Here is a 26487-nt window from a genome sequence, read left to right as displayed (position 1 = left end):
GGAGATAATCAGAGGAAAAGTGGTGTTTAGGCTGAGGTGGAAATGATTATTTTAATGTAAAATCCTGAAACTGTTCCACTGGCTCAGCCTCTCGTACAATGCACTTGAACTACAGATTCAGGGAGTTTGTTGATCACTCGTTTAAGCCCTCTCCGGATAGGGATCAGTGCTATCTGTTTGTATCTGTCTTAGGTGCCTTAGAAATGCCTGTCACCCTAGTATCCAAGTGCTATGCAATAACCAAAGGTAGCAGTGAGTGTGTGCCTGCAAAGACAGTATGTTCAGGCTCCCTTTACTCTAGTCCACACTGGGTCTACTTGTTCCTTCGACTCTGTCTTGTCTCACCATATCAATGGAATAACTCCAGACTTACACTGGCTTAACAGAGATCAGACTCTGGCCCCTTAATTCATACTTGGATGTGAAATAACAAGTTTGAAATCTTACCACAAGGGAAGAGATGAGTGATGAGATCTTATCACAAAAAAATGTCCATCGAAAATGCCATGCTGCCATGTACAGGCATCCCCTGTCCAATAATACAGTTTATGAATGATGAACAGATGTAGCCAGAGGCACTTTTGCAAATGTCACAGCAGCAGCATTTCTAATATTGCCGTGTCATTCCAAGAAGTGTTGCTTATCCTGAGGTGTCCCTATTGTTTGGGCGCATCAGTAAGAAATAGCTGCCCTACAGGGATGGGGTGATCAGCAGGAACCTTGTGCAAAGGGAGTGGAAATCTTACAGTGCTGCAGGATAAGCTGTTGTTAGCATTATGTTGCTCACACAATTTGCATTTGCCATCTTGACAATTGAAGCTATGGCCTGAATCAAACCTGTTGTCAGTGAGTGTAATCCCATGGATATAAATGCAATTGCATCTGCCTCCGCTAGCTCTAGATTTGGGCTTACAGGTCAGCTTTTCACAGGTATTTAGATACCTAAAGATGCAGATAGACATCTAATCTGCTTACTCACTTTTGGAAACTCCCACTGGCCACCTAAATATCTTTGAAAATGGGGCCCTAAATGTGTAATGTCAATGCACTGAATGGCTGAAACTGTTGGCTAAATTCTGCTCTTGCTGGATGTATTCCATTTGTTCCATTCCCTTGACACAATTAAATTACTCCAGATTTAGCCCACTGGAACTGAGGACAAAAACCAGCCCTGTATCTTTGAAACTGCATCAGTTAGGTATTTGGATTGATCTATCACATTTTTACTTTAATGTGATGTATCAGTCTAAATACCTAACTGGATGCTTAAGCTACAGCTGACTTGTAAATAAAACAGGGTATTTTATTAGCCATCAATCCCCTTCTCCTTTTTGTCATTCCCCATGGCACAAGAGTTGCAGACAATGGTCATTTTTTAACGAGGACATAATTCTTCATATATTAAATTAGAAGGAAGCCCAGACTGAAACCCTGGATTTGAACAGCCCCAAAACTTTTGGGAAGTTTGGCTCTTAAGCTGACTAGGCCTCTCCCATATCAAAATAACTGTCTCAATTAAAACTCTGGCTCTGGACTTCGGGGAACTGCGGAGCCAGGGATGAATCTTGTGGCTGAGGCTCATCTTGACATTAAACTCTGAGGATTTAAATCCTTCCTCGGTTCCCTATTTTTAATCCAACTTTCTCTTCCCTGTGAACACAAAAGGACTTTTTAAAATGCCTTTACTATATCCAGTGCACTTCCCCATCAAAGTGAGTGGTGAGGTGCCTGGTCAGCAGCTCAGACAGGATTTGCTGATGTCTCCAGTTTTTCCTGTGGTGTCGCAGGCATTCATTTCAAAGGGAAATCTCCTTGGAAGAATGAGGAAACTCACTTAAAGAACTAAAGTAAATTGGAAACTGCCAAATAAACGTTTATGAATTAAGAACATTAAAAGTGAGTAGTGTATGTGTTTATGCATCTATGCACACACACACACACACTGAATGTCTGTTGACCAAGTAGGACAAAACACTTCAATTTCCCTTTTCTTTTACTGATCATAGAAATATGACAACTGCAGAATTGCTAGGAATGAAGTGCCACCATGTGGCCGAGGGACAGTTCAAGCTGCATTTCTAGAAATCTCCCACAAGATCTGTTCTGAGATCACGTCTAGTGGGTCAGGGTGCTGTCAGCTAATAGCATTGGCTATTAAAGCTCATTCATGCATTTCATTCTATCTGTCCTTGCTGTGCAGTGTCACTTTCAATGAGCGCAGGCTTTTAGTAAGGCCCATCAATCTCACTTTAAAGAAAACAATATAATTTAAAACTTTGATTCCATAGACTCCGTTTGGTTTTAAGGCATCTTAATGGATCCTCTTGTCTATTGCCCTGTACCAGGGTCTAATAACTATTCCTGAGTTATCCCTAAAGGAAGTTTCTCTCTTCTAGCCTTGAAATGTGCCACATTTTTATGATAAAAGTAATGATGAATTGTAGTTACTGTATTAAAACTACTTATCAGTGGAAGAGTGTATGATGGAGCTATCTGTTAATAGATTATGAATGAGTTTTCCCACCACAAAATAAACCAGTGCTGATCTGGTAATAGACCTTATCTGCTGTGTCATGCCAATCTGAAAGAATCAAGCAACATGGGCAATATCTTTTGTGCTGCCCATTGTTCAAGCAGATACTGTTCATATTATACTCAGTAAAAATCTGGATCAACCCCACTGACTTCAGCCCACATCTTGAGAGTTTGTAGACTGTGAAAAATACACAACTGTGAAGCAAGGAATTCACAACACAACAGAGCTTGTAAATTGGACAAATCAATTAGTGAGAGATTTTATTTATGGTGTCAGAGTTCTCCCCTGTCTTTCTCTTGCATTCACACACACACACACACACACACACACACAGACCCCCCCAGGAAATTAAATGTAAAGAAACTAACCCTAATGCAATCTTAAGGGTTCAGGATCAAGCACCACAAAGGAAATCCCTAAAATGAAAGTTTCTCTGGCAACTATCTCAGTGACATTGCATACATGGAGTATTTTTCATTCCTCTTTCTCTTTTTATACATAAATGTTTGTCCCTTACGCCTCCTTATTAACATAGCCTTAAAAAGAGGATGCACTGTGCAGCTGCATTAATGTTACTGGAACAACTTTCACTTCTGAACTTTGGGCATTTCTTGATGTCTGAGAGTTTGTCTTCTCATGTTGCCAGCTTCTTGCTTTTCACATGCTCTTGCTCCTTCTTCCAACTCCCTCTTCTCTCCTACGGCAATATGACAGGTAGTAGCTCTGGAAATGACCTGTGCCCTGGCTTTGTGGGCTGCATTCACTGAGCTTTAAATAGTGTCCTGACTTATTCAGAGGTGCTGAGTAGAGCTGGGTGAATAGCCAATTATTTTATTTTATTGTTTGGTTGGCTGGCAGTTCCAAAAACTCAGGGACAAAAATCAGTTTATCCTGAACTGAAAATTCTGCCTCATTTATTTTAGGGCACTCTTTAAAATAAAAGTTCAGAAAACAAAGGGCTATAGTCACAAGACAGACAAATCGCTCCACCAACTAAGAACGGCCATGCACCACCACCCACAGAATCGAGAAAGAGCTATCAATCTGTCAATCCTTTCCGTGTCCAGGCCGGGTGAGGTTTCCTGTGCTGGAGGAGGTGGTGCCAACCTTATAACTGTCAGTGCACTCTCCAAAGGCCAATTTCCCCCTCGGCCTGATGTGAAGCAAAGATTTTAACTGAGGTGTCCTTCATTGCAAGTGAGTGTCCTACCCACGGGGATATGGGATATTTTGGTATGGGGGAGCTCTCCCAGCCTCTCCTGTTGAAGCTGTTCCATCATGTATCAAATAATGTAATAGTTGAGAAAATGATACAGTTAAATTCATGTACCTCTCCCCCTTCACATGGGTGGGGTGGGGAGGGGGGAAGTTGTACTGGTATAAAATGTATTCCTATAAACGTATAAAGTTGCTAACCCAGTAAACTAATAATGTATTTCCTGTGCACTGCCTAGGACTTCTAGACATGCTTTTACAATGGCTGTGCTGACACCTTCTGTCTTAACTGTAACTGTACAGCACTGAAATATTCAAATTGGAGTGGACATCTTGTTCAGCTGCCAACTTCCATTACACACCCACCATCTGAACTACTTCTGCGTCTGCCAATGATTTATGCAGAATGATGATGTAAACAAAGTGGCTTTACGTCCCACAGGCTTGATTTCTTCAGAAGACTTCTTCCCTCTGAAGTTATTTGATTTTTAGTGTATTATTTCTTTCATTTCACAGCAGCAAAGGGGTGTGTATATGTAAGAACAATTAATACAAAGAATTCCTGTGATACTATGGCCCAACAGTGTCACAAGTGCTAGTCACTCGGAGTAAGCCTCGGAAATATTGGGACTTTGAAGCAACAAAAGAAGAGACTCTCTCCTGAGAATCTGTCCCAGCTTTTACTGAGCCGAATGCATGCTGGGACAGGGCTTTGGGAGATCAGTGTTGTGTGAATACTCATATAGTGCAGATATGATCAATAAAGCTCCTCGTTTATGTACCTTGCTATTGGGTCTCACTGGTTTGATTGAAGGAGTGCATCAGTAAACTCTTCTGGGGCTCTGGGACTCAGCAGTAGTATGAAGGAGCTCTTTTGCATGTGCACAATTCTTTCATGATATTAGCAATAGACACTAAAAGTCTGATCTTGCACCTACTAAAGTCACTGCTAACACACCCATTGAAGTCAATGGGTGCAAGATCAAACCCTAATGCTGTATGTTGTGTGCATGACCAAGCTCATGCTAACAGCACTGGTACTTAAGGGAACTTGCCCTAAAGAAAAGTTCTGGGAGTAGAAGTATTAAAGGCAGCACCTTGCAATCAGGTTAATGAAGTGATCCATTAAATATGGAAATGAGACACTCAGACCTTATCTTAAACTTTGAAAGGGGCTTTAATTAGGGAAGCTGCTTTTTTTTTTAGTTTAAATTTCCCTAAGTTTAATGAAGGGGGGATTTAAAGTAAAGGCTAAGAAAATGAGTCCAAAGAATTGTTAGGATGCCTTTTTATTCTCTTATTCGTCAAACTAAAGCCCATAAATCACACAAGGGACTATGTGCTGCACAGCAGTGGGAGCACCTCCACAGCATGGTGGCAACAAAATGATACGGTAGCCTTACAAGGAGAGAGAAGATGGTATCAGTGGGACGTGTTCAACTCGTCTAGTTTGGCCCACCCATGTGCATCTTTAAAATAAAAGCAAAATGACCAGTATATGAGTAAAATCTCTGAAATTGGCACTGAAGCTGATACAGAGGAGTTGAATATTGTTTAAAAGCCTTTTTATGATCCATGTTACCAATGAGTGTGTGTCTCATAATGTACTTTAATTATTGTTCTTCAGAAAGATTATGGGTTGGCTTTTCCATCACGATCTGCCACCTAAACACACACTAGCAGTTTGAGGTGGTCAGAAACCCAGTGGAAATGGCCCCCAGGGAATATCCTCCTGTAGGTTCCTGGGATGGCATAGAGCTGCCAAAGTGACTCTATGCTACCCTCCCAGACCCCCAGCATAAGGGCTATGTCTGGGAAGGGAGGGTGTGTGGCAGAAGCATCCTGTGCTCCAGCTCTTCTTGGTTGCTGAATGGTGCCTAGGAAACCATTGCAGCTGAGCTGATGTTAGAGCTGCCCTGAAGCAGTTTTATCCTTCTCTGCAAAGTGGGCAGGGCCAGAATATGGGAGGTGCCAATGTGGTGGGACAGGTAAGTAGCAATGATCTCATAGAAGAACTGGCTGTAGAGGACCACCTTGGTTTGAGTGATCATGAGTTAATTTGGTTTAAACTAAATGGAAGGATAAACAAAAACAGATCTGCAACTAGGATCCTTGATTTCAAAAATGCAAACTTTAAAGAAATTAAGGGAATGAGTTAGGGAAGTGGACCTGACTGAAAACCTCAAGGATCTGAATATGGAGGAGGTTTGGAATTACTTTAAGTCAAAGTTGCAGAAACTACCTACAACCCAAGCAAGGGGAAAAATTTGTAGGAAAGCGTTGCAGACCAAACTGGATGAACGAGCATCTCAAATATCTTATTAAGAAAAAGCGGAAAGCCTAAAAAGAATGGTAGAAGGGATGGATCAGCAAGGAAATCTACTTCTTGGAGGTCAGGAAGTGTAGGGAAAAGATAAGAACTTCCAAAAGCTGAGCAGAGTTGTATCTTGCAAAGGAAATTAAAACCAATATATAAATCTAAGGAAATAAGAAGTGGGACCACTAAACACTGAGGATGGGGTGGAGATCAAAGATAATCTAGGCATGGCCCAACACCTACATGAATGCTTTGGCTCAGTTTTTAATGAGGTTAATGAGGAGCTTGGGGGCAGTGGCAGGGTGGCTAATAGGAACAAGGATTTGGAAGTAAAAATTACCACATCCCAGGCTGAAGCCAAATTCAAACTGCTTAATGGGACCAAATTGGGGATCCTGGATAATCTCCATCCAAGAATATTAAAGGCACATGACATTGTAAGTCCACTAGCAAGGATTTTTTAATGACTCCGTAAACCTGGAGATTGTACCCTATGACTAGAGAATTCCAAATCTAGTATCTATATTTTTAAAAGGAAAAAAAATAGTGATCTGGGAAACTACAAGCCTGTTAGTTTAACCTCAGTTGTATTAGAACAAATTTTGAAAGTGAAAGTCATTAAAGATATAGAGGTTAACAGTAATTGGGATTAAATACAACATGGTTTTACAAAAGGTAGATTGTGCCAGACCAATCTGATCTCTTTCTTTGAGATGATAACTAATTTTCTAGACAAAGGAAAGGCAGTAGGTCTAATCTGCCTGAATTTTAGTAAAGCATTTGATATAGTTCCACATGGGAAATTATCAAATTGTAGAAAATGGGGATTAATATGAGAATTAAAAGGTGGATAAAGGAGACACTTCAACAGGTAATGCTGAAAGGTGAACTGTCAGTCTGGAGGGAGGTTACTAGACAAGTTCCTCAAGGATCAATCTTGGAACCAATCTTATTTAACATTTTGATTACAGACCTTGGCACAAAAAGTGGGAGTGTGCTAATAAAATGTACAGATGACACAAAGTTGAGAGGTATTGCCAATATGGAGGATGACTGGAATATCATACAAGAAGATACGGATGACCTTTAAAACTGGAGTAAAAGAAATGGGATGAAATTTAATAGTGCAAAGTGCAAGGTCATATAAGTAGGGACTAACAACTAGAATTTTTGTTATAAACTGGGGAGGCATCAGTTGGAAGCAATGGAGGATGAGAAAGACCTGAGTGTGTTGGTTGATTACAGGATGATTATGAGCCACCAATGTGATGTGGCCATGGAAAAGGCTAATGCAATCCTAGAATGCATCAGGTGAGGTATTTTGAACAGGGATAGAGAAGTGTTATTGCCGTTATACAAGGCACTGGTGAGACTGGAATAGTGTGTGCATTTCTGGTTTCCCATGTTTAAGAAAGATTAATTCAAACTGCAATAGGTGCAGAGAAGGGCTACTAGACTGATCAGAGGAATTCAGAATTCCTACCTTTTGAGAGGAGATATAAGGAGCTTGGCTTGTTTTGCCTAACAAAATGAAAGATGAGGGGGAGTTATGATTTCGCTCTATAAATATATCAGAGGAATAAACACCAGGGAGGGAGAGGAGTTATTTAAGGGCCAATGTTGACACAAAAACAAATGGATATAAATTAGCCATCAATTACGTTTATGCTTGAAATTAGACAAAGGTTTCTGACCATCAGATGAGTGAAGTTCTGGAACAGCTTTCCAAAGGAGCAGTGAGGGCAAAAAATCTAGTTGGCTTCCATACATTCACGACTGAGCTTGATAAGTTTATGGAGGGGACGTTATGATGAGACTGCCTACAATGGCATGTAGCTAAGCTGTGCCTGCTATTAGCAAATATCTCCAATGGCTGGAGATGGGACAGTATATGAGGATGGCTCTGAGTTACAAGACAGAATTATTTTCCAGGTGTCTGGCTGGTAGGTTGCCCACATGCTCAGGGTCTAACTGATTGCCATATCTAGGATCGGGAAGGAATTTTTCCTCAGGTCAGACTGGCAGAAATCCTGGGGGGTTTTTCACCTTCCTCTGCAACTTGGGGCATGGGTGACTTGCTAGTTTGAACTAGAGTAAATGCTGGACTCTCTGTAACTTGAAGTCTTTAAATCAAGAGTTGAGGACTTCACTAACTCAGCCAGAGGTTCTGGGCCTATTTCAGGAATAGATGGGTGAGGTTCTGTGGCCTGCAATATGCAGGAGGTCAGACTAGATGATCATGATGGTTGCTTCTGCCATTAAAGTCTATGAGCAGCAGAACAGGAGAGCAACACTTATACCCCAATTTATTGCTTCAGCATGGCATCAGACTTTCTGGATGATGTTGGCAGAATTTACGTTGCTTGATTGGGCAGGACTACAGGCTAAACTGAACGTAGAGGAAGAACATGTAGAATTGAAGTGTAACAGAAGCAAACTCAGTTCATGAATATCATTAGAAAGAAAAACAAAGGATGTTATTCAATCAGCAGGTGTCAGCAGTGAACAGCTGATTCCTTGGCACTCTCCTACTAGGTGAAGAACACCCTGCTAACTCAATAAGATCTGAAGTATGTTTAGCCAGTGGCAGGAGCCTGGTCAAGTAAGTCTGTCAAGAAGCAATAGAAATGCAGATCTATAACACTTGCTGTCTAGTAAATGTTACAGTACAGCATGCATGATGCTCATGAAGGTTATAATGCAATAAACTGATTAATTCAGCAGTCCCTGCCTCTGGATCTTTACCCAAGTCCCTTGTGTAGCAAAAAATGCTGAACATAGAAATGGCAGGGAGTTGTGCAAAGTACCTTCCCAATTCACAAGGGACACTGTGACAGGGTGAACTAGGTCCGGAGGCTCCCTGCTGGAGGCCTGAGGCGCTGCCATACCCTACCCCAGAAAAAGGCAGTAGAGAAATCCTTCAAGCTGCCAATCAGGAACCAACAGGCTAGTAGAAGAGCTGCAGGGCTAAAGTGAGTTTAGTTCCTTGCTAGAGTTGGAGGAGTGTGGCTGGTGTGCTGGGCTGGCTGAGGGAGCTACAGGCCCTTGGACAGAGTAATGCTGGCAGAACCCAGGGGGAATGTGAAGAAGCTCTGGGCTGGCTGCTGGGACTCCACCAGGACAAGGCCCTGAGGTAAGGGTGAAGCATGTACTGAACCCATGGGGAAGTGGCCCAGGGAATTAGAGCAGCAGTGTGGCTTAGATAAAGGGACATGGCACAGCTGCTATCTATAGGGTCCCTGGGCTGGGACCACCCCGCACCCCCACCAGCGACTGAGAGGGTGGCCTGGACCTTGATACACCCCAGAAGGGCAACTGAACTGCATTGGCCAGCTGGAGAGCTGTGGCCAGAAAGGACCTGAGAGGGCGAAGACATTGCCTCCAGAGAGGGAGCCCTGGGGCGTTGCTCTATACCAGAGCAGGGACAACTTGAGAGAGATGTTACTGAGGGCACTGAGAGAGGCCCCTGTTGGATTTATACCCCAGAAGGGGTTTGCTGTGCTTTTACTCACAGACAGATTGTGTGTGAGAGACTTGGCTGGAGGGCTGAGTCAGCAAAGACCCACCACAAAGACAGAGAGAGAGTGCAGGCACACGCACTTGGCCAATGGGTGCTCATGAGAGGTGAGTGCACCCCATTGCAGACACAGTTAAAATGGTATATTTCATGTCCAATAAGCCATGCACCAAGGATCAATACTGACTGAAGGCCAACAGAAAGAAAAGACATTGGAGCAAAACAGACTTTCTCTAACTTGCTTTTCTTTCAGATTCTGAAGAAAGTCAACTTTAACCTGGATGAGGTTCAGATAAAAACTAGGATCTCATAATGGCAGTGCCTGGCCCAAACAGCCAGTGCAACATGCAACATGGTGGGAATGCTTCAGCGTAGTCCATGAGGTTTTACTTTGCTATTCGTTAGAGAAATAGGCATAATGTATGTCATAAAAATTCCAAATGGCTTATGTAGCATGACTAAGATAAAAGCACCTTCTTAGGAGCACCTCTATAGTATGGGTTTTTTCCAGTGTTTACTGGAGGTCTTAATGAACATAGATGTTCAGGTAATGGGTGTAAACTAGTGCTGATGTGCTAGGATTCATAATTTCCCCCCCTGGATTAGAGAGTAGTCCATGTCCTGTTTGTTCACAAATGCTACTGTTCAAAGATATTACACACCTATAGGAGTGCATATAAATGTTTTAAATTCCCATCATCTAGGTAAGGCTTGATCAGCATCTGGGATATTCAAATATATGGTTGAGGAACTTTTATTTTATTTTTTGTAACCTATGAAAAGAATTGCACAAATCTCCACCTGCAAGGAAGCTTCTATGCTGCCTACCACAACAAAACAGTTTCCATCAGAGAGCAGAGTACAGGATCTTCTTGACTTTTCTAGCACACAGTGGAAGAATTGTCTCAACACATCCCTGCTCATGCCGATGCTCTTATTGCTGTTATTTTTAAGGCCCTTTCAAGGCTGCCTTCTCCACAGCCTCTCGTTGGTGCCACTGCATGCTCTCGGGTCATAGGACTGATGATGGCACGCACTAAATTCTCTGCTGCAAAGATGAGGAAAGTCCATTTCGCTGCCCTGAAATTGGAACTCCTGGTGCAAATATTCACCAAAGATGAATAGAACTGCTTTGTAGCACTAGAGCCAGGAGAGAGATTACTGCACCAGGCAATGCTGAAATCATTGCTTCCAATAACACTGGAAAACACTTGCCAAGTTGGAGCTTCCCCTGCACCCAATGATAAAGCAGTATTGTTAGGCACTGTGAACTCAATGAGCTATGCTCCAATGTCACTGCAAACCTGGAATAGCCATGGCTCACAATACAAACAGCATAAAGAACCTTCAGTTAACATGCACTGTTATATACCTGCTGCAGTGTTGGGTGGGCCAGAGCTTACCAAGAGAAGTAAATGCTACACATTCTATCTATTCATATAGCTATCTATCTTCCAGCTGGGGCTAATCCTTCTTACATGATTTTGGTTTAAATTTTAAAGTGCTGAATGCCCCTTCCACAGCTTTGGGTAAATACATTGGATATCTTTCCAATCTCTTTCTGGAGCCAGTTGTTCTTCTCTGGCTGTTTCTTTTAGACTGGCTTGCTGCCTCTGCTATTTGCAAGGCATCTTGGGAGTGCCTCTGAGGGGCACGGAGAATCCAGTTTGAATGTAAACTGTGCTCACGAGTGCTGGTAGCAACTGAAAGACAGAAGATAGTTCTAGTTAATAGCTTCCCAATGAATGTAGATGTTCAGCTTTGTCAAAGGAGGATGTTAATTAGGTTGTTTCTAGAAGTAATGCTGAGTAACATAATGAAGTTTCCATAATGGCTTCTACTTTAGGAATTTCTGAATTTCACTTTCTGACTAAAATTTTCTGTACTTTATCTCTAGCTTATAGGTAGGCTGGCAAGATCTTTCAACAAAAACTTTCAACAAATTTCAGTTGACTGATAAGGGTAGCTCAGTGGTTTGACTACTAGCCTGCTAAACCCAGGGGTTGTGAGTTCAATCTTGAAGGGGCTATTTAGGGATCTGGGACAAAAATTGGGGATTGACCCTGCTTTGAGCAGGGGGTTGGACTAGATGACCTTCTGAGGTCCCTTCCAACTCTGATATTCTATATTTTTGCAAATTTGTGTCCTTTTCAGCAAATGGTTGTAGTGGGGGAAGAGGGTGGAACCTCTCAAATTTCCCCAAAATTAATTTTTCACTTCAACCTCTTCAAAACAAAGCATTTAGTTTGATTCCAAATGAATTTTGGTTTCAAAATTGCCTTTAGCTTTATTTTAAAAAACTGGGGAGAGGGGGAGGGAGAAGCCTGAAATCCAAACAAAGCACTTCATGTCAGAGCAAACAAGATGTTTCATTCAACCAAAAACTACTTGTTTTCTGAGTTTTCAATTAATCAGATTTTTTTTTAAAAAAATCATTTTTGGATCAACCTGAAACAATTGTATTGACTGAATTGTCAGTGATACCCGCCCCTTCCCCCCAAAATATCCAATATTTGCACAGTGGTTCCTGTAGGTGAGTTTTTGGTTTGTAAGGTTGACCAATATCAGCCAACCATTTCTCAATGAGGAAAGAGATCAATCTATATAGAAAGATATATTTCAGTCATCTATAGATATGTAATGATAGGAAAATTAGATAAGGACTATTCTGCTGATATTTTTAACAGCTCTATAAACAAGAGTACCTGTTGTAGAAATTGGAGTGTGACATTTTTATGATCCACATATTTTCCCTTCATGCCTCCACCCCTTTTCCCTTAGTAATAGTATTTTAGATGCACTATATAGACTTCACCATCAAAGTCAACATCCACGTTTGGGAGATCTGTCACAGGAACTTTCTGCCATTTCTCTGCATCCAGATCTGCAATCACTGAGTCCAAGAAAGCTATTGCCTCTCTTACATCTGAATTGGGCTGTGGGACACTTTTCTCCATTGATATCTGTTGAACAGATGTGTAAGAAATAAGTACATTAAGAATAATATAGAACTACTTCTTAATAAAAGAACCATGCAAAGTGGAGTTGCATCTGGATCCAAACAGCCCAAATTTTGATTTTATTTGGGCCCATCTTTAGTCCATAGTTCATACCAAGCTAAGAAAATGGTCCACAAATACCTAGTGCTTATATTGCTCTTTTCATCAAGAGATCTCAGAGCGCTTAGACAGGAAGTCAGGATCATTATCCCCAATTTACAGATGGGGAATTGAGGCTCACTCGGTTTAAGGCCAGACTGTGCTATTGAGAGCAGTGTGTCCCTACCACACTACCTCCCTGACTCTCCAAGATATCTTTGAAGGATGCAGTTCTCTGCTCTATAGGCTGGTGAGGGGATGAATAAAGCTTGACCTAGCTTCTTTGCTCCCTAACCCCTTTGGGGTGATTTGCATCAATAGGAGTGCTAAAAGGAAGCAGCCACTTCACGCCTACTGACTGTAGTGACTGCTATTACATCTGGCCCTTAATGGTTAGAAGACAGTTTAAAGAAAACGTCTTGTCAATATCATCCAAGACACAAATTATTTTTCCCTCAGGAGGAGCCCCAGGCTCAAAGTTTGAGCCTGAATCTAGACCCAAAGGTCAGATACCATTCAGTAACCAGGCTTTGGTTCAGCCTGTTATAGAGACAGCCATTCAGATTCAAATCCAAACCTCCTTAGTGTTTGGTGAGTGCATTTCTACTAATTCTTCATCATGTACAGAAAGAGAAATGAATTTTCACTGAAGGTAATATTAATGCAAGCAGCTAGTGATGTACAAAACAATACATCCCTGTGTTTAAAAAGAAACATGTGATTACTAAATAAAAGTACCATTTAGAAAGCAGCCTAATAACCCGTGGTATTCTGTATTACTTCCGGAGTCCTTCAGAACCCCTTTCTTCAAAGCCAGTGTTACGGTGCAGTGACCAACCCTCTTGTGTTGGTGAGAATGACTCACTGTATAGTGTATCCTGCTGATGTCATACATTATCCATTTATGAGCCCGAGGCTGGTAGAGTTAACACTCCAGCAGGAATCAAGGCTGATCATACATAAGAGCGAGTCAGTTATAATCTGATGACATAATACTCCAGACTTTTGAAAATGAGAGATGTATTTGTTTGTTAAACCAGAGTTCCTTTCTTTTTTAAAAGAGGAATTTTCAATTATACAGAGCACTATAACAACCCACTCAGGAAATGTAAGGAGTCAGTGTAGACCCTCTGTAAGATCTATTCTACAGTACTTACTGTAGTTGTCAATGTTTTGCATCCTTTGCCACTGTTTTCTTTCCACTGTGTTGATTCGGCCAAATTCTGCTCTGTTACACAAGGGTAGATCCAGAATTCCACCACTGATGGCAATGGAGTTAGTGACCCCAGTGCCTGTCAATCTCCCATGAATCAAAAGGGAACCAACCCCAACTAACTATAGGGAGGTTGTGTCATAAATTCCTAGACTACATATCCATATGAAAAGGTTCTTATACTGGCACCCATCCGCATAGCGTCAGCCACACTCCTCCTAGATCTCAGTGTGTCTATTGTGGATCTTTCCCTCTCCTTGATTCTTCATCTCTTTACAAATGTCTCCATCTCCCCTTGCCGATGCATCTTAATTCTTCTTCACCTCCGGCATTTATTGAGCATCAGAGTACCGAATATGATACCAATCTAGGTCCTGATCCAAAGCCCTGAAGTCATATGAAAACTGCCATTGATCAGAGTGGGCACTGGATCAGGCCCATAAAGCATTAGAAAATATGGTCACTGGTGCCAAAAATTTTTAGGCTTCATTCAGCCCCCACTGGCACAATTTGCACCCTCATGCACTCAAAGAAGCTACTATATCCAAAGGTGAATTTGTCCTTGTGGGAGGGTAGGCAGCGTTTGAACCAGTGTACTCCTTCAGGGCTTCTGCCATGGGAGGTTGACTTCAAAGTGTGGTCAATGCCTTGCTGATAGAGAGTCCCAAGGGATGCAGTGAGTCAGCCCTATGTCCCCTCCCCCGCTAGCACCCACTGTGGGCCCTGCACAGGCCAGCTGTGGCTCTGCTGTCAAAAAAGGGATTGTGGCCACTTTGCATGAACACAATACTCTGGCAAGCAGCCTTTCCACTGCTGGAAGCTCTGTATCTAACTGAATCAAGCCGGGCTGAATCAGCCTCATTTCTGAGCAGATGCAAACAAAAACAGTTCAGATACATGAGATATAAAACTGCAGACTGAAAGGAAAAGCTGCATTCGATTTTTCAACTGTATGATTCTTTACTCTGTAAAATGGTTGGAGATAGCACCTTTCACACAGACTACTTCAAAGTTCTGAGCATAATGACAGTGAAGCGCAAAATTTTTTTTTCTGTTTCTAAAGCATCTGCCAATGTATTAGTTAGCAGCAGCTTTCTAGCGAATGGAGTATTGAGAACTAATACTGGCCATGTCCCCGTGGCAGGCAGTGGAACTCGTAGTGATGACAAAACTAGTACTGCTGATGACATTGTACCTGGCTGCTCAGTGAAAATCATGGTTGTTCAATAAAAGAATGTACTCTGTGTAGAAAATTTCAAAGCAGTTCACACAGGGCCTGATGCAAACTCAATAGAAAGCCTCCTACTTATCTCAATGGATTACTGAGCTCTCCAATCAGTAACAGCTATAAACAACCAAGGTGGATAACCATGAAGTGCCATCTGACGTTATAGCCTGGAACACCATTATTATTTTATGGATTCATTTTCCAGACGTCATACACACCCAACTCTTTCTCGCTCTCATGCATATTTTCCCCAAAACATTCAGATAAATCTTGACTCATGCACACTCCACATATGTGTTTACAGGCCCTATGTGTTCTCATCTACCCCCACTACAGGATTCTCTACCTATTGAGGTACTTCCATGACCCTATCACTGTACTGTCTGAGTGCCTTCTAAGTATTTATAGTTTATTGTCCTCACAACAGAAGGGAAGTATTATTATCCCCTTTTTACACATGCGGAATGGAGGCACAATGAAATCACTTGCCCAAGATCACACAGAAGGTCCGTGGCAGAGTTGGGAAGATACAAAATGGCATCTGTCACCATTTTAATCTACTAAAGCACTCCAGCTGTTCTCCAAAAAAGGCTGTTATTGGACCCTACCTCTAAAAGTGATTAAATATAACCAGGTCCTCCCCTTCTTGGTAGAGGGCTATAATTGATGGCACTTAATAATAACACAAATGATAACCTCAAACTAACAAAAACCCCACATGATTGACTGTGGTCTCATAAACCATCAGGATCCTAGAGGCAACAGCAGTCAGTTGCTCATTTAGAATGTTCTGTTATCAGGTCAAATCTAGATCCTAAAGGAACATGCACAATCATCAGATTATGGTTGATACCTGTTCAACCTTAATTCTTCTGTTTGCATCCAGAATACACAGAAAATCAAATTTAATTCAGCAGGTACTACCCAACCTTTATTTACTCTTTATTCACTATTGTATGACTGCTTGTACACATTAAATTATTCTCTATTTCAAATGGTGGCACAATAAGAGTGGACTTAAAAGACGACTTGATCTTGAATAAAGACCATTGACACAGAAAACCAACAGAGGTTATGCAACTACATGTTACACAGTTAAGGCAAATGGTAGATAACCACATGGCAAGAATATTTTCTTGTGCTTAAATAAAATAGGCCTTACCTTAGAGGCATGCCTGGTAGGAAGTGGGTGTAGTGGCTTTTCCCCTATTTTGGAGGATTTCGTTGACACCGGAGAAATTTCTGATGTCATGTTCACGGATTTTAAGTCATTGATGCTATCATGGTATTTTTTTCTCAAAGCTAATAGATCCTGTAAGTACTGTAAGCAATGTTGAGTCTTGGCATACATCCAGGCCTTGTCTTCCTCTTTCTGCGGGAAGTATGCACATGAATCTATACTGGTGGTACTTTTGCATTTTTTCAAGGATTCATTGAGTCTCTGCTGCTCACCTCCAAGAGTGTACATAGAGGTGCTGCGGATCAGCCTTACAGCAGAGCCTGTGCCATCATAGCAAGGGATATCATCAGCCAGACTCTTCCTATGGGAGCTGGGGTGAAAGATTGAATGGATCTTTCTGAACATAATGTGCCACTTTCTTCACCCTGTACCTTGTCTCCTTCAGCCTCTTGATTTTAAGGCAAAATTAGCTAGTCAGTAACCAAGTCTCTTGTTAGCTGAAAGGCAGATTTGCCAGATGCTCACTTGAACCAGGCTAAAAGTTTATTGCTCCTTCAGCTGCTTGAAATATAATTTTTTGTTAAAGATCACAACAAAATGTTTTCGGTTACATCTGCATCACTTAAACAGCTTTGCTTTTCTCTCTGATTAAAGCGTGGTACAGTAGGTCAAATGCCTTCCTCTGCTCTCCCCATACAAATCATCAGATCAGACAAGACATTTTCCTCTCCATTGTTGCTTTCTTTTGTTTCCATCGGTGTCACATCCTTGATCCATTAGCTGTCTACTTCACCTTATAGTTACATAGATTCAAGATGTCTTTGTGCTGACCATGGTACTGAACTACTTCTAAGGTCCAAAAAATATCCTCTTGGTTAAGAAATAATGAGACATGGCTTAGCAGACCATTAATGGGTGTTTGCTGAAGAAATCATTCAAATAAGCTTAGACCAACAGGGACTGACTGATCAGGAAGGGAGGACCTGTATTGTCTTGATCATTGCACCTCCAGGCAGGAGTTCAGCTGCTATGAGAAGGGATGTTGTGTTCTGTGCTATGGCAACAGAGGAATGGTTACAGCTATTTGATAGCACATCATTGTTAGGAATAAAGTGGACTCAGGTATCCAGATCCATTACACCCCATTCAAAAGCTTCACCGTGTGAGAAATGCTGTAAAGTAAAACTGTGCTAAAATACTCCTGTATCTTAAAATAATAGCAGAGATTTTAGTGCACAGAGAAAACATTACATCTGTGGTTTTTGAATGTTTGTTCAAGAAAAAAATACTACATGCAAAGATTTGAATACTATGTTTATGGCTGCAGGATTTAGTTTGAAAAATACTGTAAATATTAGCATATTCATACTATTCTATGATTTGCATAGTGTCCACATTGTGAATGTGCTTTAAGGGAAATAATTTGACAGCAGCCAGTTTTCATTGTCAGAATGATCTAGCTTTTATCTAAAGTCTACAGGAATGTTCAAGGCTTACATTTTCACAATTGAGTTTGTAACTTATTCTGCTCAGGACTTGTGTGTTTGAGAAAGATATTTTATTTTCAGAAATCATGGGTATGATTTTAAACTTTACACTCAGGCAAAACTCCCATTGAACTCACTGGAAGTCTTGCATATGGATTTAGGCACCATAACAGTTGTGTAATTGGCTATGGAGATATTGGATAATATAAATGTATGTGTTCAAGTTCATGCATTCCTCCATAAACTCAGCTTCACTGGGAGAAGATTTCATACTATAATTTTGGAGAATATTTACATGTAGGCTCTGACTTCTGGACAGGGTTGAGCTGTGTTTGGCATAGGATGTAAGGCAGATTCAAGGTAGGGAGCTACAAAAGTGGCATAAAGTTAATTCTGGGGCTGGTTTGGCTCCCATTATAAGCAAGAATAGCCTTGGGATTGCTCTAAACTGCACCCAGCAGACTATGATCTAGTGGCTGGGGAGAGCTGGACCATGGAGATAAGTTTATATTACCTAATACTTCCAGAGGTGCTTTGCATGTGTTCCCCCCCTCCAGGGAGTTGGTAAAGCCAACTTTATGGCCCCTTTGAGCCCCAGAGCTGTGCAAAGAGATTGTCACCTATGTGAGAATATGTCCCAGTGCCTCCAGCTATAAGGCAGAGAGTCCTTCTGGTCCATAAAAGTAGTATAGTAAAAAAGCATTGTGGGATTCTTTTCTAGTACATATTTTCTTTTACAAAGCAGAATCCTTAGTTTAGAGCTTTGTATCTGTCTCACTAGTGTTGCAAAGTGCAGCTACTGTCCCAAACTGAAAGAAGTGAGATCAGTCATAATATTCCTTTAAAGTGGATTTGATTTGCTGCATCTTCAGGTTTTACTTGCAGTGAATGTAATGAGCACCTGTATTTACATTCTCTGTCTGCTCCTGTAGCCATCTTGCCCATGGGACTTCCATTGACTTCAGTAACTCGAACATCTATGGGAACTCCAGGAAGGACTGGAGTCCAGTGATTTGCTGATGGCAATGGGAGTTCCCCAGAGACGAGCCTTGGGATCAAGCACTGCCTTTCCATAGCAGATTGATCTCATTTCGATTTACCAGTAGTTCCGCTGCAAGGTAGATCAAACTTTAAACAAAAACCAGGACTGCGTTTAATGATGAGTACATTAGATGTTATATGCCCTGATTAGCAAAGCACTTAAGCATCTGCTTAACTTTAAGCACATGAGGAAAACTATTCTTCTTCAGTAAAGCACTTTAAGCATGTGCTTAAGTCCTATTGACTTCAGTCCCTGCAGTGGATCTTAAGCATATACTTAATTTTAATCACCAGCTTTAGTGCTATGCTGACCCCAAAATCCCCCTCTCCCCCCATTTTAAAAAGATACTGGGCCAGTTTCATTTTGTGCCCCCCAGAAACCAGGTTCCTATTGCTTCAAGAATGAATTTTAACAAGCAGAGACTAATAAAAGTCATGTATGACTCAATACTGTAGCTATGCTATGTAGGGAACATGAATATTTATTTGTTTTCTCTAGAGTCACATCTGTATTTGAAATAACTCTTATGCTTCCAAGATTAAAAGACAAGACTCTGGCTCTCTTTAAAGGCGATGAATAGATCTTGTGTATTTAGTGGTGATGAGGGCAGGTAGTGCTTAATTTGTAATGAAAGAGATGCCAGAGTTCAAGCAATTAGGTGCTGGGGCTCAGCCCTGACAAGCCCTGGCACAAATTAAGCACTGAGGGCAGGGTCTTGAGCCCCTATCTCCCACCACAAGGGCATGGAATCAGGCATTCACACCTGCAGGTGGTTTTCTAAGTAGACCTCTATTTATTCAAAGCTAAATTACATTCCCCTTCCATATGGAATCTGTCCCATTTGAAGTAAATAGGACTGCTCTCATGAGCAAGGTAATAGCAATTCCACTCAGAGAGCATACTCCTCTTCCCCAGCCTTGCTGATAAGCACTGAATATAACTGCCATATCTAATCCTGTTGATAATTAAAAACCCAAGCTCTTATTCCAGAATGGTTTCTTTGCTTCAGACTTGTTTGAAGGATAGTTAGCCCGTTAATTGAGAGTGCCAAGTTTGCAGGAAGCTATTAAACTTCCCAAGCACGAGCTAGAGAGAAATAGATCATTCTAAATATTTAATAGCATCTAGGATTACTAGCTTTGACAATGCTGCTCTCCTTTCATGTTTGTTCATTTGGCCGTTTGACTTTCACTTGGCTGAGTCAAGGCTTTTATTTTTAAAATGCTTTTTTGCTATATGATTTTCTTCACTGTTTCTGGTTTATTGGGAGGACTGAAAGAGGCAGGTTCTATGGACCATCAGGAGGTGGCTTATAAAGTTATCTCTGGTTTCAGAGTAGCAGCCGTGTTAGTCTGTATTCGCAAAAAGAAAAGGAGTACTTGTGGCACCTTAGAGACTAACAAATTTATTACAGCATAAGCTTTCGTGAGCTACAGCTCACTTCATCGGATGCATCCGATGAAGTGAGCTGTAGCTCACGAAAGCTTATGCTCTAATAAATTTGTTAGTCTCTAAGGTGCCAAAAGTTATCTCTGTTATCTGCCCCAGGGTTCTTGCAGCTGTAGAGCCTGATGTCTGGTTAAGAAATATCAATCCACATGGGCTTCCAATTGTATATAATTTATAACTAATCAAAAAACATAAAATCAAAGACATAAATCAAATGAAGACAGAGTGGGTTAATATCAAACCAGTCTAATTATTGGGTTGGTTAAAACATATCAAATGATATATAGCCATATTAGCTATATCTAATAATATAGGAGGAATCAAACCTTGTTTAGCTATCAGCCTCAAAATGACAAGGCATTATCAATCCCAATGCCAACTGATATTTATATTGCAGCCAAATGGCGGATAAAAAGGAGCATCTAATCACTCTTGGATTGAACTAGAACTCTGATGCTAATTAAGGCAGATTGCCCAAATTATAGACACATGATAATAACCAATCTTTTTCTCCCCCAACATAGTTACATGAGACATTCCAACACAGCTGAGAATAGCACAGCTTATGACATTTTTCCAGCGAACAAAAATAGAGGTGAAAATAACAATCTCTCAGGATTTAAACACACGTCTCCCAACCTATGAATTGCATGCATAGACAGCAAGGTCATTTAGTCTGGTGTTGTTTTAGATGACTGAGAGACTATCCTGTAGGTTCCCTTGTCAGACAGATTCTATGGGTTCTACACACACACACACACACAAAACCAGTCAGTCACCCCCTGGAATTAAACAAAAGAGAACAACCTCTACAAGTGCAAGAGTGCTGAGGTACAGGCATCACTTATTAATAAAAATTGGTAAAACAACTCCCAAATGTTTGCTATTTAGACAAGATAGTTGTCGTGACTTTTACTGTTTCAATGAGCCAGGGCGCCATTTGGGTAGAGTGTGTGTGTGTATGCGGGGGGGGAGGGTTTTGCCTCCCCCACTCCCCATGCTTCAGATCATGTGTTAATTTTAAGAATGATACATGTATCTAAAAATGTATAGTTTGTGTTCCTGCTCTTGTATTTTATGATTTTCCCAGCCTGTGCCTACTAATTCTACAATCTACCAGCTCAAGCTTCTGGCTATTAGTGGCAGGAAACAGGCTTGCATGCTCTAGTCTACAAAGCATTCCCTTAGGACTGCATTAATGACAAACAACTCACAGTTGCTGGCAATTGTTTTTCCGTCACCCTCAGCCTGGCAAGTCAGAAATGTAACTTTTTAAAACTGTGTCATTGGCAAATTATTTTATTCTGGTGGAGATTTGATGACTAAATCGGTCACAGAGGTTTAGCCAATATAATAATAAATGGTTCACAGTTTGTCAAAGTTTAGCAGTCTTTGTGGCTGGTTATGATTCCTAATGTATCACACTCAGTAAAGAAGTTCATCTTCGGTTTTCAGTCAACTTAATTTCCATCTGCAACTAACTTAAGATGCTTGGCAAAAAATAAAAGAACACTTTTTATTGATTATATTAGTGGCAGCTCAGCATGTGAAGTAAGTGAGGCTCTCTTCATTCACTGAGAATGTTCATATCACAGACTTCCCTAATTAAAACGCTTTGACCAGCTGTGTTTTTCATTGTGTTTTATTCGTAATGTGCTCTGAGTGTAATAAAGCACTAATTTAATTGTTTCTAAAGTTTAAATCGCCAATTAATATTTCTGCATAAGGAAGCACTTAGTGTATTCAAATAAAAGCACCACTTATGCCAGAAGGACACATCACCATGGTAAAGATATCTTGCTTAACAAGGGTACACTGGGGGGGAAGGGCAGAAGCCCCCCTCCCCGCCAATTTTCATACAGCAGGTGTGCAAGCTCCCAGGTAAAGCTCTTAACTACAGAACAGCATTAGTGTGAAATGTAAGTTCTGCAGAGGAGAGGTGCCCCAGGGAGTCAGTATTTTGTTTACAAATAGAGGCAGGGTGATTAAGATAAGAAAGGACTGGTGATTAAATTAAGGATGTGGAAGTTTAGCCTGTAAAAGAGGAATCCCACTATGGAGGGGGGCCAGGGAGAGGGGACTCAGAAAAAATACAACAAAGCATTGAGCTTAGGTTACATTCAGAAAAGGGGGAGATTTGGGGACGTAGGTGAAAAGAAAGGGTCAAACCCAGGGAAGGGCTAGCAATGTATTAAGAAGTTCCCACGCTACCTGTGGTACTTATCTGGCCCCATCACCATGGTATCTGAGGCTGTGCCTCACAACGTCTAACCTATTTCTCCTCCCAGCCCCTTGGTGAGGTAGAGCAATGCCGTTATCCCCATCGTACAGATGGGGCACTGAGGTACACACAGATTAAAGGCCAGATTTTCAAAAGTATTTAGGCACCTAGTGAGATTTTCAAATGAACTTAGAAGGTTTGGTGCTTTGTAAACCCCACTAGATATCTAGCTGCATCTTTGAGTGCCTAAAAACCTTTGAAATTCTGTCCTTAAAGCCTTGGCTTGTGGTCAGACAGGAAGTCCCTAGGGGGGAGTAGAACCCAGGTCTTTCAGGGCTAGCTCCCCATCCAACAGACAAGCCCTTCTCTCTCTGCTGCTTGCTGCAAAAAAAGGAGGACTCTGATAGATGGGAGAAAAACGAAGGTGGCCAGTTTTCTGAGACTCCAGCAAATGGTCCCAGAATGGACGTCATGGTTGACAGCATGGAAAGCAGCACAGAGGATAAGAAGGCTGAAAAATGAAGTGAGCTGTAGCTCATGAAAGCTTATGCTCAAATAAATTTGTTAGTCTCTAGTGCCAGGTCCTCCTTTTCTTTTAGTTAGATAAGAGGAAATCACTTAACTCCCAAGAGGGAGCAGGTTTTGCCCCATGCTAGGTTGTACAGCAATGGCTGCTGTGCAATTTTAACTGAAAACCATTTTGTTCAGTCATTTTTTGTTCTGAGTTTGAGAAAAGGAAGGAATGAGAAAGTGTCACATAAGTATCAGATGTGATTAAACATCAAAGTCTTAGGGTTTCCACTGTATTCAAGCCAATTCCAAAACAAAGAACAGAAACTGCATCCACAGAGTCCATAAAGTTGGTGATTATTGTCATGATTTGCATAATTCACTGGGCACCATCTGTGTGCTCAGCACTGTTCAGAATATGCCAGAAAATCCAGTCCCTGAGCCAATGCATATAAGATATGTAACTCTGGATAAGAGGGCTCAGATATTTAAGTATGAAGTGTCTAGTTATTGACCACACGTGTTATCACATGTTCACTGTGATGTTTATGTTTATGAGTGGAGGCACTGATGGCAATAGAAGCTTTAGTTGATTAAGGACTTGAAGATTTGACCCTTTAACTTTCTTTCTAAAGGAAGAGCTGCCCAGAGCTCCTGTGCCTGTTCATTTTCCTTTCATTTCCTGCCTGCAGTGGCCCTGATATACCTCAGAAGTCTGTTTTTTTTCTCTCAACTTTAAAATATAGAATTTTCTTGGTGTTTGGTTTTAAATATTATCCTGTGAGAACTGCAACTCAATTGCTGTAGTGTTGTGTTTAAGAGCCTTCTGGAAAATAACTAGCCTTTAAACAGAAGTAAAAATCATGGGAGTTGGCAACACTGCTTTGTCATGAGTCTCATGATAATTGTTTTCCTTAAAGCCCCAGCTCCTGGAGTCAAGTGAATATGTGATGATTTTAGCCTTCATTCTTAAAGAAAAATGAGTTTCTAGTCCTTGTGGCTATGGAGAAAGCTTCAAAATGTGACCCCAGTGCACCCTAAAGGCTCAAAAAGCAGAAAGCAAATAAAAAGAACCCCAAATATGTTGTTTTTACATAATCCTGTGATATTAAAGCCAATCTCATGATTTTTGGTGAGCCTGATTGAAGTTTTTTGAACATTTGGGACTGGCAATACTATGAAAGTGACTTGAAAGTGTCAGTTCCACTCCTGTTTAAGGTTAGTTTCTTGTATATTATTTGTAGTAAGGTGACACCTCTAGAGCCCTAGGCAGGTGCAGTATAAATTCATAGGGCCTTTCCCTCGTAGTGTGTTTCCAAAGTTAAATGATCTATTCCAAGCTTAGTGAACTGCAAAAAAGTGATAGAAAGCAATCTAGATTTTTCTGCAATTGTTTCAATTGTTGTATTCAAGAGTTAGTAACAAAGAATATACAGTAAAATGCAACCAGTGTTAATTAAGTGACTTGACACAAGACATGAGAATATGTTAGTATTAGAGCTGAGTGGGTCTAATATTTATTAAATCCTCTTTTTTTTAATATAGGAATTAGATAGAAATTAGCTAATAGGAGCACTCTAAGTTATCTGTAAAAAACCCTAGGGTTTTCAGGTGCCTAATTAGTCCTTGGAATCACAGTTAAAGTTGCCCCCCCCCACCAAAATCTGAAAGGTGCCTCTTTTGCTTAAGCTTAGGCAAGCTGCAGATTGCCTACAAGCTCTGGTGTGATGAGGATTTGTGGATCGTGAGGCTGATTGAAAGTGGGACATTGGGTGGAGAATGGTATTGGTCAATTGAAAGTGATATTGTTTGGTTTAGAAATAAGTGGTGCAAAACTTCCACTTGAGAAAATTCTTTGTACATCTAATTTTAATGGTATTTGCAATCCTATGAAAAACAAAAATAAATACTGTATCAGGTCCTGTCTTAGAAGAAATTTTTAAACCAGGCAACAAACATGTTCTATAATAATAATGTATATTGTATGATTTGTAGGGTTTGGGGTACATATTATGCTCATATTTATTTTATTCTTTGCAGCATACAGTGAAGCTTGTACCACCATTGAAAAATAATATTTTTTCGTTTTTTAAACAAAAGGCCCCTGCAAATGAAAACTGTGAAAGCTGAAGAGCCATCCTTGAAAAGGAATTGTGAAAAAGCTTCTGCAAGTAACAGTGTCCTGCCATCAACACTGAAAACATAGTGGATGATGATCTTAGTGGCAATACATCATCAACGGCCACCAGATGCATGCCTCAAGAAGCCCTTGTGTGCCCTGATATCACCAGAAGGTTGTGGTAGGCACAGATTGTTAACTGCTCATGATGGGAATAATGACAGCATCTTGGCAGCTATAGATATTTCATTGTGCAAAGGTGATCAACCAATACAGACTAAATTGAATTTATATCCTCTTACAAATGGTCTATGTTTCAGCTAGAGTTGGTTTTCATTGTACCCGTTCATTGACTACTCAGCCATAATGGACTCTGTTGGGGTTTTGTTTGTTTGTTTTCCATGTCGTCACTTTGCTACTCAAAGCACAGTTAGACCAGGAGAACAGATTGGCAACTGAACATTCATTGAGTACGGTTTTAAGAAATGGGAAGATTGTCAAAGTTTGTTAAAACAGCATACATCAGTTCCAGGCATAAAACAGCATCCCTTGCATAGCAAGAGTACAAGAAAACTTGAAACCAATTGTTTGGCATGTGTTGTACACATGCTCTTTTCCAGTCATTGTACTGCCATGGCTGATAATCAACAGCATGTTGAAATACTTTTAATGATATCCATACTGTGTGCAAGACATTGCTGTTGGGGAGCAAGATGAAACACAGAACTCCAGCAATAAAGGAAATTACAGTATGTTCACTTTTCTCAATGATTTTCCCTCTTACACTTTCACTATAGCTGTGTGTCACCTCTGTTGTAGCTTCAGCCTAAAGAAAAGCCACAAAGTATTTCTGTAACAGTATTGGGGTGACCAAGCAAATCAATGGAAAATGCCCAGCCATCTCATATTTGGCAAAGATAGACATTCTAAAGAGCATTTCAAGTACAGTATATGGATCAACCTGTTTACAATCTTCATTTCTAAACAAAAAGGTTCCAAGAAACTGACTGCTAAAAATAAACAGCTTTATAGCCATTGGAGATAGATTCATGGCTCGTCATGATCCATTGAACACTGAATGTGGATAAAAACTTAAAACTTAACACTTCAAAATCTTTGTCCTCCAGACATTCTTCCAGCTGTTGAGTTGGGGGAGGAGAGAGTGGGGCCAAGTGATGATGTCACTTCCCCTCTTTTATATTTTCTTCCAGCTTGCTGGAAAGATCGTTGCTGTGAGTGGTGATCAGGCAGCCCCCATTGATCAAGCAGTCTCCATTGCATATGTGCTGTCTCTGAGAAGTCTCTGGGATGGCCATGGGGAGAGTGGATACCCTTTAATGGACCATCAGCACATG

The 26487-nt window shown here is 40.9% G+C and overlaps 1 protein-coding gene and 1 long non-coding RNA gene across 3 annotated transcripts; one reads left to right on the top strand and one right to left on the bottom strand.

Moving 5' to 3' along the window:
• The first annotated feature begins 9036 nt into the window (after positions 1-9036).
• Positions 9037-26222, top strand: LOC122457935. 2 transcript variants are annotated; one of them, XR_006277696.1, is made up of 3 exons: positions 9037-9201; positions 18724-18909; positions 25114-26222. It is a non-coding gene; the product is annotated as an uncharacterized LOC122457935 (long non-coding RNA). The 2 variants fall into 2 exon arrangements; XR_006277697.1 differs by having other exon boundaries at positions 25054-26222.
• Positions 10531-16709, bottom strand: C1H13orf42 (chromosome 1 C13orf42 homolog). The gene is made up of 3 exons (XM_038388267.2): positions 16287-16709; positions 12401-12536; positions 10531-11288 (listed from the first exon to the last, which is right to left on the bottom strand). The coding sequence occupies exons 1-3, from the start codon at positions 16707-16709 to the stop codon at positions 11050-11052; spliced, it is 798 nt and encodes a 265-aa protein (XP_038244195.1). The 3' UTR covers positions 10531-11049.
• Positions 26223-26487: the final 265 nt, after the last annotated feature.

Source organism: Dermochelys coriacea, chromosome 1, assembly GCF_009764565.3.
Source record: "Dermochelys coriacea isolate rDerCor1 chromosome 1, rDerCor1.pri.v4, whole genome shotgun sequence".
NCBI classification, from domain to species: Eukaryota; Metazoa; Chordata; order Testudines; family Dermochelyidae; genus Dermochelys; species Dermochelys coriacea.
This window is presented reverse-complemented; position numbering and strand designations above follow the sequence as displayed.